We start from the raw sequence: 12,177 nt of genomic DNA, 5'->3' as shown, positions 1-12,177 counted from the left end.
CCACCTGTGTATGAGTCCCACGCAATATAGTTGAGTTTTGCCTCTTTTTGAATATTTTACAAATGTAATCAATCAGTATATGCCCCTTGTGTCTGTCTTCTTATAATCTACTTTGTTTGGAAGATTCTATCGTGCTGTGGTGTATAGCCATTGTCCATTCGTTTTCTTTGCAGTATAGTATTCCACCATAAGAAAATGCCATAATTTATTTATTATTTCTATGGTTTATGGACATCTTGCATGTTTTCAGCTTGGGGCTATTAAGAAGATTGCTACAGGCTTGCAGAGCTTCAAGCAGAGAGCCATTCTGCCACCACCAACACTGAGACACTTTACTGGGTCCTCTTCCTGATACTTGAGTGTTCCACCCTAAAGCTGAAGAAGCTGCCCTAGATGCAATATCATTGGCCATAACAGTGTTTGCTCCAGTGTTGCGGTCTCATTTCATCACTGCCACCATTACCAAAATGCTGAGTGTTGGCTCTAGGACGCATGAACACAGGTCCCTGAGGCCTGTAGCTTTCTCAGCCTATGATCAATATATTATGAAAGAACTTGTACCCTTTCTATTTACAGTAACAGGTTTAGGATTCATACTCTTGAATGAATCCAATGCACTAAATATTCCAACACTCGAGTTCTTCTTTTCTTTGATGTCTTTGTTTCTTCTTCTGTTCTTTGGATCTGAGTCTCACTGAGTTTTTCATGGTTCCATTTTCTTGAAAAATGAAACTTCCAGGCTATCTAATAGGTTAGAGTGCCTTTTGAGAAGAAATTAACAGTAAATAGATTTCTTCCTGTTAATAAGGTTTCAAAAGCTCTACCAATCTTCCAAAGTAAAATGAGAAAATGAAAAAAAAAAGAGAGAGAGAGGTTGAAGTGGTTTAGAATGACAGGGGGGATAAAGGGGATTTTCACTGGAAAAATAGGAAGCTTATTAAAGCTTAATCTGGAATTTCTTTTGGGGAATACCAAAGAGACAGCTTATTACAGTATTTTTCCTGTTGACCTATATTGACCCACCAATGATATTGAGGCATTTCACTCTTAGCGTTTAATTTCTTCATGCATTCATTTCTATTATGTTTAGTAAAGTATTTTGATCGTTTTTACATGTCTGTTAATGTTTTGGGGGATGGCATTTCTGGTCCTCAGAAACTAATGCAAAAGGAGGTTTCATAAACTCAGCACTGTGGACACTTGGGCAGCTTTTACCCAAAGAGTTTTGCCTTTAAACAGAGAGCAGAAGAGAACGTTACTTCACATATGTTCATTTAGTGAATGTAAGACTTTTTCCTGAATAGTGAGATGTATGAAAGGATCTGAGTAATGCCTCTACTTTTTAAAAAATGCTGCTATGAACATTCATGTCCATGTGCCCTCATGTTCATAAGTATGCCTTTCCCTAGATGAGAAAAGTTATTGTGTCATAGGGTATATATGACTTCAACCCTTTCTGAAGTTTCATCCTCCCACCAGCGTGCATGGAGGTTCCTATTGCTCTACATCCTCGCCAACTCTTGATACCGTCAGACTTGAAAACTTTTGCTAATCTGGAATATGCGTATAGTGCTAGCTCCTTGCAGCTGTAATTTGCATTTCCCTGTTCACAAATGAAGTTGAGCAGCTTTTTACATATTTATTTGGCATTTGAGTTCCTCTTTTGTGACGTGCCTGTTCGAAGTTTCGTTTACTTTTCTTTCAGGCTTCTGTCCGTTTAATTTTTCCATTAATTTATAGGAGTTCTTTATATACGAACCCTTGATCAGGTATATGTTACAAACCTCTTCTACTCTGGCTTCTATTTTTACTCTCTAAATGTGATATCTTTTGATGGATCGAAGTTTGTCATTTTAATCTAATCAATGTTTACCTTTATAATTGGTGATTTGGGGATCTGGTTTAAGAAATCTTTGTCTACCTTAAAGTTATAAAGATATTCTTCTACGTTACTATAGTGTTGCTTGGGTCATAAAAATATTGGTATATGTGTGGAGTGTTTCTGAGCTCTCTATTCTGTTCCATTATTCTATTTGTCTATTCTTGTGCAAGTAACATGCTATCTTAATTACTTTAGCTTTATGTAAATCTTAATGTTAGATAGAGCAAATCCTTCACCTCGTTCTTCTTGTTCTAGGATGTCCTGGCTATCTTGGCTACTTGATATTCTATATAAATTTTATCATCAGTTATCAAGTAACATGCACATACCCATATGCACTCACAGACAACACATATGTACTCACAACCTTTTGGAATTTTAGCTGGAATTACACTGAATCTATAGACAAATTTGGGCAGAATTTAAATCTTTACAATATTGAATTCTCTAATTTATGAAATATGTGTGTGTATTACATTTAGGTCTGCTTTTAATTTCTCTTAATATCATAATTTTCTTTGTGGAGGTCTTATACATCTTTTGTAAGACATATTCCTAGGTGCTGATATTTCCCATACTATTATAAATGGTAACTTAAAAACTTTTTCATTTTCTCACTATTGCTTATAGTTGTATATATATTATATATAATATATAGTTATGCAATTAATATATAAAATTGCATGTTTACAATTATGTGCATAAATGTAAACTTGCCACATAAAAATGCAATTAATTTTTTAATAAAAACTTTGCCATACTTTTAAATTAATTCTTATATTTATATTTATATTATTTTGGATTTTCTATGTAAGCAATCATATCTGAGAATAAATATAATTTTCTTTCTTCTCTTCTAAATGTTATACCTTTTGGGGTCAATTGTATGATGATGGATGGAAACTAGGCTTTTGATAGTGAGAATACTGTGGTGTATACAGAAGTCGAATTATAATGCTATATACCTGAGGCTTATATAATGTTATAAACCAGCGTTACCTTGATTAAAAAAAAAAAAAGAAGAAGAAGAAAGATGCATTCAGCACAGTGTTATTTCAGTGAATGGAAGCGATGCCTGCTATAATGCACATAGTGAAGTGTTTGAGAATACATTTAATAAAAATTTTTTTAACAAGCTAAAAAAAGAATAAATGTTACTTTTTTTTTAAGATTTTATTTTTTCTTTTTCTCCCCAAAGCCCCTCGGTACATAGTTGTATATATTTTAGTTGTGGGTCCTTCTAGTTGTGGTATGTGGGATGCCGCCTCAGCATGGCCTGATGAGTGGTGCCATGTCCGCGCCCAGGATCCGAACCTGTGAAACCCTGGGCCGCAGAAGCAGAACACAGGAACATAACCACTTGGCCAAAGGGCTGGCCCTAAATGCTACATCTTTCATTCTTTTTTCCTGTTCTGTGCAGTGGCTGGTATGATGCTAAAAAGAATTGGTGATAGCGGGTGTCCTTTTCTCATTCCCAATCTCAAGGGAAAAGCTCTCAACTTTCACCAGTTAGTATATTTTTTGTATTTTTTTAAATAGACATTCTTGATCACATTAAGGAAATTATTTTATAGTGTTAGTTTGTTCAGTGTTTTATAACAAGTACTTATTGAATTTCATCAAATTCTTTTTCTGCGTATTTTGAAAAGATAAGATTTTTTACATATTAATCTGTTAAGATGGTGAATTACATTGATTGATTTTCTAATGTCAATTCAACTTTGCATTCCTGGGATAAACGCAACTTCATCATTAATTATTATCCTTTTCCTACATTGCTGATTTTGGCTTGCTAATATGTCTGGGATTTTTGCATCTGAATTCCTGGGTGAAACTGGCTTGTCATTTTCCTTTCTCCTAATGTCTGTGTCAGATGTTGTTGTCACAGTTATCCTAGCTTCTTAACATAAGATGGATAAAATACCCTCTTTTTCTGTTTTCTGGAGGAGTTTGCATAAAATTACAATTATTTGTTGTTAAATAATTACCAGGACTCAACTCTGAATCCTTCTGATTCTAGAGTTTTCTTTTGGGAAGACTTCCAATTACTGATTGTTTCTTAATAGTTGTGAGAAGTCACATTTTTTATTTCTTCTTTTATCAACTTTGGCATATTTTATTTTCCTAGAATTTTTTCCTTTTCATTTACATTTTTAAAATTCCTATTTGAACCTATTTGTCAATTTTTTGACATAGTGATGGTCCTTTTTACTTTTGTGATACTAGTTACCTACGCTTTGCTGCTTTTCTCTTGTTTAGTCTCACTAGAAGTTTATCCATTTTATTAGACTTTTCAAAGAACCAACTTTTAGCTTTGTTGATCCCCTCTATTATATTCTTTTCAGATAAATAACAAATACAGGTATTTCACAGTTTAGAGGCCGTATAGGGTGGAGTACTGGATTAGAATCAGAAAATCTATATTTAGACCTTGGCCCTATCATTTGCCAACTATATTTGAGACTCAGTTTTTTCATCTCTAAAATAAGGTAAAATGTCAATCTCAGCTACTTCATAGATATGAAAGCCTAACCAATGTAAAATAATTATATTAATATCTGCCTCAGTTCCATACTTCAGATACAATAGATGTTCTCTAAGCGGATCTTAAAGAACAACAGTTAACCTGTATTGGGTGTTGCCTGTGTGTCTGGCCTTACTCTTGATGCTTTCATTGCTTTCTTTTATTTAATGTAGCCTCACAAGTGTCCTATGAGATAAGAGGTTATTATCCCCATATCACAGATGAAGAAACTGATGCTCAGAGAGGTTGAACATTATTAACTTTTAGATTCACTTGATAAAATCTGGTTGGTTAATACAGAGTCACAGGTGGAGGAAATTATCGTTATCATCTCTATGAATTCAGTTGAAAAGCTTTGAGCACAGGGAATTCTGTTTTACATGAGGAAAAGTAAATTCTGTCTCAGCATTCTTGTCTGTGAGCGCTGCCTAGGATGTACATTCATCAGGTTCTGATGTTCCTTAGGCTATTATTCATTTATTTGCTCAGTAAATATTGATTAATCATCTACTCTTAGGCACTTTGATGGGCCTTGGATACTGAGAAGTGAATAAAACCCATGGTCCCTGCTTTCTTGAAACTTAAGACTGTGGAAGAAGGATGACAAGTCGATAAATACATGTTTAATTATAAATTGTGATAAGTTCCGTGAAAGAAATAAATGTGGCACAGTAAGTAAGGAGACCTCTTCAGATTAAATCATCATGAAAATTTTCTCCTACAAAGTGACATTTAAGCTAAAACCTGAAGAAATGGCAGGACACTGTTGAGGCTGTTGCTATGGCCCAGGCTAGAGATGATAATTATCTAGACTAGGGTAATGACACAAACGACACAAATGGATTGACGCAAGACATGTTGTGGAGGTAGAGTGACAACATGTGCTCAATTGGCTGATGATGGAAAAAAGGAAGGCTCAAGGATGACTCTCAGGTTACTGGCCTGAACAAAAGGTTGCTGGTGGCATCATTTACTGAAATCAGGAAGACTGAGAGAAAAACGATTTTGGAGATATGGGCAGAATCAAGGCGTTTCATTTTGGCAGTTACTGGCCTAAAGGTGGTATTTTAAGTCATGAGAATGAATCTAGAGAGAGAATGATCCACTCTCAAGGCCTAGGAGAGTCCAATAATATTTAGATGTTGGGTAGAATTAGAACAGTCTACAGAAGAGACCGAGAAGGAACAGCAGAGAGGGAAGTGAAAACCGGGAGAGTTTGATATCACAGACTCCAAGAGAGGAGAACTTTCTGAGATAGAAGGAGTAAACACTACTGAGAGGTAATTGTCCATTGGATTTATTTTGGCAATGGGGAGGTCAACAGTGCCCTTGGCAGAAACAGTTTCATGTAGTAGAGGGAATGAAAGCCAGCTTAGAATAGATTGAAAAAAGAGTAGAAGATGTTTAGACTAGAAATGTATAGACACTCTTAGGAAAATTCCTTTGTCCAGCTGCCATCTGGCTAGATAGACTTTGGCAAAACTTGCTAACACATGGCAGCTCCAGAGGGGTGATCAACCACATGACATTGGTATTTGTCAGCTCTTGGAGGCTGCACTCATTTGAAAGCTGCTTATTCTGGCTCACATTCACGTTCGTTTCATGCTTATTTTCATCACTCTTATTTATTCCCCACCTCTAGATCAAAATTGAACTAAAGCAGGCCCAGCAGAAGTTGTTAGACAGTGCAAAGATGTGCTCATCACTCACGGCAGAGTGGAAGCACTGTCAGCAGAAAATCAGAGAACTGGAGCTGGAAGTACTTAACCAGGCTCAGAGCATTAAATCACAGAACAACCTACAGGAAAAGCTGGCTCAGGAGAAATCCAAAGTTGCTGATGCAGAGGAAAAGGTAATTATCCTCACGCTTAATAAAGAGCATGCAGTGGATACCGCCACTGAAATCCTGTTTCCCCAAGGATTTTAAGAAATAGATATGGTGCAAACTTGATAGAATTCTAGGATTTTTCTTTATTCTCCCATGCTTTCCTCTCTTTTGACTTCACTTGCTGCTACAGTTCCGGTAAATCTTGTGTGTTTATTTTAAACTGCATGAACTTAGAAAGGGAAGTTTCATTAAAGTTATAATATGAACTTAACTGACTGAGACGATATGACTTTTGTTCTATACTTTCAAATTTTAAGGGACTTAGTCTCCTCTCATTTGGATTCCCTGTTTATATGATTTTTATTTTGTAATTTTTTGTTTTTGTTTTTGTTGTTTTTGAGGAATATTAGCCCTGAGCTAACGTCTGCTGTCAATCCTCCTTTTTGCTGAGGAAGACTGGCCCTGAGCTAACATCCGTGCCCATCTTCCTCTACTTTATATGTGGGACGCCTACCACATATACATGGCTTGCCAAGCGGTGCCATGTCCGCACCCAGGATCCGAACTGGCGAACCCCGGGCCACCAAAGCAGAACGTGCGCACTTAACCGCCGCGCTACTGGGCCAGCCGTATTTTCTAATTTTTGGAGGGGTTTGTGAGTGAAATGAATCATTTTGAAATATTGCCCCTGCATGGTGGATTCCCCAGCACCAGGTGGCAGTAGTATGTAACGGTTGCACGTTTTGATCGGTGGGTTTGTCTGAGTCAAATCTTAACATTAAAACAAGCATCAAAAAGTAGATGACAGCAATCTGAATTAAACTTGAAAGCTAATGTTGAACTCCAGAAGCAGCACAAGAGAGTTCATAGTGTAATTTCATTTATATGAGGTTCAAGAATAGACAAAATTAGGCTATGGTGATAGGATAGTAGTTGTCTTTACGAGGGGTGTTAACTGCGAGGACATGAGGGAATCTTCTGTGGTGCTGGAAGTATTCTGTATCTTGGTCTGGGAGATGGTTATATAAGCAAAACTTCATTGAGTTGAGTATGAGATAGATATGTCTACTTTACTGTATGTATGTTATTACTCCATAAAAAAGTAGTTTCAAGATTGGTAAAATTTTTAAATTTAGACAATGCTAAATATTAGTACTGGAATTTGTGCAACAGGAACTTTTAAATTCTGATTGCATTAGAAGAGTAAATTAGTATAAACGCTTTGGAAAGCAATTTGACATTAGCGTGTAGGTAGGTTAAAAATATATACACCATGCAACCCAACACTTCTACTACGAGGCATAAACACTGGAGAAACTATTGTACTGCATGTATGTATCAGGAGACAGGAATACAATCATTTTCATACTAACATTGTTCCAAATAGCAGAAAATTGTAAACAACCCAAACGTCCACTGACACGAGATGGAATAAATAAATTGTGTATTTACACAATAGCACACAACAGTGAAAATGAAAGACAACCTACACGTACATGCTGTAGTTCAAAATGATAGTGAATGAAAAGCAAGTCACCAAAACCACAGTATGAGTCCAGTGGTACTGTAGCCCAAATAGTACAAAATAAAAACTATGTCATATAGAGATAGGTATTATTAAAGGAAAAAGCAAGAAAATGATTAACACAAAATTCAAGATGTTGATTTTCTGAGGTGAGGAGAGGAGGATAATCAAAGAGAGTCTCTTTGGTTTGAAGCCCACAGAGTGGACTTCAAAAATATTGGAAATGTTCGCTGTCTTAAGTTGGGTGGCAGCTTCAAAAGTTTGGCCTAGGTCCTTGACAGAGAGGCCAATGAGTTGAGACTTTCATCTGTGGCGTTAAGAATGAATATCTTTAAGCAAGCATTTTCCCTAGGCGGAACTAAATGGGGCAGCTCAAAAGAACTTGACCTGTCCTCACACGACCTGGCTGCCCACTGCCGTTGCCCTTGGATCATTCTACATCTTCACCTCTGCTATGATGTGTGGGCTCTGCAGGGACCTAGGGCTGATGCAGGAAGCCCTTTCCTTGGAAAGGACTGCCATCCCCTGGCATTCATTGAATGTCTGTGGGGAATATGATGACAAACCGTTGTAAAGGAGTCATTGTTGTGTCAGGAATACAATAGAGAGAGAACAGCTATTCTGCTGAAAACTATCATTCAGCAAATATTTACTGAGCACGTACTATAAACCAGTCACAATTTTAGGTGGCACAATGGTTTATAAAACATAAGTAAACAAACTAAAAGAAGATTTATCTAACAAAACATTTTTCTAGTGACACTTTTAATCTAACATAAATTCGAAAATAAAATTATATACCTCTCTTCCAATTCATAACTCTTATTTTTGGTTCTACAAGGGCATTAAAGAATGTATTACTGGTGCTAGGCAATATGCTAATAGGTTACTTGATTTATAAGAGACTTCTACTTTGTTTTGAGATATTACTCATGAATCTAGCCACGCTGGAGAAACTAGACACTCTCACACGTTGCTGTTGGAAGTGTAAATTGGTCTAATACCTAGGGAGACACTTTGGCACTATCTATTAAACAAACAAATATAATAACTTTTCCTTAGCAAATCCACATCTCATAAGTTATTCTAGAGACATTGTTTGTAATAGTATGAATTATTATAGCAAAAGATTGGAATCAACCTAAATGCCCATCAGTATGGGCCATAAATATCCTTACAGTGGAAAGGTATGCAGCTGTAATAGAGAAGACAATGGTATATATGTATAATATGGAAAAATCACTGAGTGTATTGTTATAATAAAAGCAAGGTACATAGGTATATATAATATGGCATTATTTGAGTAAAAAAATGTGTGTATGGGGGAGAACTATATAATAATATTTGTTCATATATGCATAAATCAGTTTCTGGGAGGGTACATAAGACACTAACACCAGTGGTTAGCTATTTGGTGGAGGAAGAGAGAGGAGGGATGGGAAGGAGACTATTTACTAGACAGTTTAGTTTACACACTCACATTAAACTTTGTGAATGCATTATATATGGCAAAACTTAGGAATTTGTTTTAAAACAAGGGGCATATATGTATGGTGACAGATGGAAACTAGACTTTTGGTGGTAAACACGATGCTGTCCATACAGAAGCTGAAATATAATGAGGTACACCTGAAATTTACAGTATGCTCTAAACCAATGTGACCTCAATAAAATAAAAAATAAAAATAGGTAAATCTAGCCATACTCTTTACTTTAGATGAGATTTGTATGTTAGCACTACTGTATTTGCTATTTATGTGGGATTTCCCTATTTGGAAAATAGGTCACACTCTTCTTAAAGTTTTATTTGTAAACTTTTTTCATTCAAGATCTTGGATCTGCAGCAGAAATTAAAGCATGCTCAAAAAGTCTGTGTCACAGACACTTGTGTTTTGGGGAAGAAGCAACTAGAAGAAAGGATAAAAGAAGCAATGGAAAATGAAGCTAAAATAAAGCAACAATACGAGGAAGAGCAGCAGAAGAGGTAAGAGGAGCAAAGATGTCAGTTTCCCACGGGCTAACCGTGATTGAGTTTGCCAGCCGCATCAACGTACTGGTGTATTTCCTGTGTCCCCGCTGGAGTAAACTCAGTCACACGCCTTCTTATTTACAGCACTTACCACACTGTGTTCGAATTGTTTATTTTCCTGTTCGTCTTTCACACTAAAGTGTGGGGCCCTTAAGGACAGGAATTATTTCCTGTTGTTCTGAGACACACTTGGTACACCAGTGAATTTTCTTTAGTGACTGGATTGCCTATGAAATATGATGCTCTGGGATTTGCTTTTCTAACATGATTGGCACAAAATGCAGACTAGAATGAAGTTGGTGTTTTGTATTTATCAGCTGATTTCCTTCAAAAAATTTCCAGGTACTTTATGGTATCTTAATCATGAACAGGCTGCTCCCAGATAGGAACTGTCTAATTTTTTTCCTAAAATTATTATGGTTATTATTAGGATTCTTACTTAAATTATCTTCTTGGATGCCCTAGACTTCAGTAACTGATGCTTCTTATTTCTGTGGCACTCAGAGTGATTCACGTATATTTTAAGAAAAATATGGTTTGGGGTTGGCCCCGTGGCTGAGTGGTTAAGTTTGCGTGCTCTGCTGCAGGCGGCCCAGGGTTTCGTTGGTTCGGATCCTGGGCGCGGACATGGCACCACTCACTGAGCCATGCTGAGGCGGCGTCCCACATACCACAACTAGAAGGACCCATGACTAAGAATACACAGCTATGTACCTGGGGGCTTTGGGGAGAAAAAGGAAAAAAATAAAATCTTTAAAAAAAGAAAAAAAAGAAAAATATGGTTTTAGCCACTGAAAAGAAATTCAGACATTCACCTATACTGTGAATCTCAGAAACAATTTCAGCTCTAGTGTAGGGCCTGGCACTCAATGAATATTTAGTGAATGAATGAATGTTTGAGTAAATGAATGAATGAGTGTATGAACGCATGATAAACTCACCCAGTGAGGTACGGTAGAAAAATCCTCATCTCACTGTCGCTTCTAGCAGGATAGCAGCCCATCCTCCTGTTATAATACGACAGATCCTGAATAAACTACAGTAATTATACCTTTTAAAGTATTACTCACAAAGCAAGAGAAAGCCCTACAGGCAAACATAATGAGATAAAGCAAAAATAATGAATGGTAAAGAAACTGGTAAGTCAAGCGGAAATAACAATATCAGCCCGCGGCTCAGGAGAAGCAGCTGAGGAAGTTTGCCACAAGGTAGGAGAGTTGAACTAGAGACTCCAGTATGAAGCTGGGAATCCTGAGGAGCTAAAGTGTCCCTCCACAGGCAGCCCCTGGCTTCCTAAATAAGAAAATCCAAATGATCTCCGCAGGAAAGCAATCCCAATTTAGATATTAAGGATTCCCATATATTAAGTTTAATCAAATACAAGCTTACAATCAAAACAATCACCAAATAACACCAGGAAACTGGCTACCATGAATGAAAGTCAGCAGAAACAACAAACACCAGATTTCTAATCACCAAGAACCTCAGCGATTGGAATTACAAAGAATAGATTGTAAAATGACTGTGTGAAGTTTTTAAAGAAAAACATGTCATCAAAGAATTGAACAAGGAAAAGGGCTGTTTAATTTTCCTGAAACTTGCTTTCTTATCTCCAAGGTGGGAATAGCAATACCAGTTCTATACGTCTTTTGTGAAGATTGGCTGAGAAAAAATATGTGGAAGTAATATTTAAACTAAGTATAGGAAAATGAAATATGTAGGGAAATTCTTTTCCACAAAAAGGGGACTATCTAGTGTACGTGGTTTTGTAACCTGAGGAAAGCAACCCCAATTTAGATGTATTTAGATTGTAACCTACCTTTTCACTTAAAATATTATGATCTGTTTACCTGCCATTAAATCTTCTTCTAGAACATTCTTTTAATAATATACCATAATTTATTTAATCAATTTCTTATTGTTGGATATTTACATTTTTCCCAGTTTCTTGTTATAGCAAACTATGATGCAATAAATATCCTTGCAGCCAAATTTTTGTGCATATCCTTTATTATTTCTTTGGGATAAATTCTGGCAAGTACAATTATAATTACAACTGCTCATTATAAAATTTCAAATACTAAAGACCTGTATAAAATAAAAAGTGTAAGTTGTTCAGAAGTCTATCCTTCAGCAACAGCCACTTTAAGTGGTTACTACATACTTCTCAGATTTTTTTCTGTGCATACACGTATATTTTTTATCATTCTTGTTTTGTTAACAAAAGTTGAATCATTTTAAATACATTGCTTTGGAACTTGTGTTTTTATAACATGGACATCCTATTAGTCACTCAGTAGCTATATCACCTTGGGCAAGTTTCGTATCCTCTCAGTGTCTGTCCCTCCCTGCCTCATGGGATCATTGTGTGGATTGAATGAGTTGCTAG

General features: G+C 36.3%; 1 protein-coding gene across 33 annotated transcripts in view; it reads left to right on the top strand.

The window, feature by feature from the left end:
• The window catches only part of CCDC30 (coiled-coil domain containing 30), a 139,152-nt gene that overhangs the window by 85,583 nt on the left and 41,392 nt on the right, over positions 1–12,177 (top strand). For 32 of the 33 annotated variants that reach the window (XM_070260183.1, XM_070260189.1, XM_070260182.1 and 29 more), the window contains 2 exons: positions 6,049–6,258; positions 9,589–9,743. In XM_070260183.1, coding sequence (XP_070116284.1) covers positions 6,049–6,258; positions 9,589–9,743 — 365 coding nt within the window. Of the gene's footprint in view, positions 1–4,923; positions 5,078–6,048; positions 6,259–9,588; positions 9,744–12,177 lie in introns of those variants that run through there. The other variant, XM_070260201.1, reaches the window with a different exon arrangement.

Source organism: Equus caballus, chromosome 2 (genome assembly GCF_041296265.1).
Source record: "Equus caballus isolate H_3958 breed thoroughbred chromosome 2, TB-T2T, whole genome shotgun sequence".
Taxonomy (NCBI): Eukaryota; Metazoa; Chordata; class Mammalia; order Perissodactyla; family Equidae; genus Equus; species Equus caballus.
This window is presented reverse-complemented; position numbering and strand designations above follow the sequence as displayed.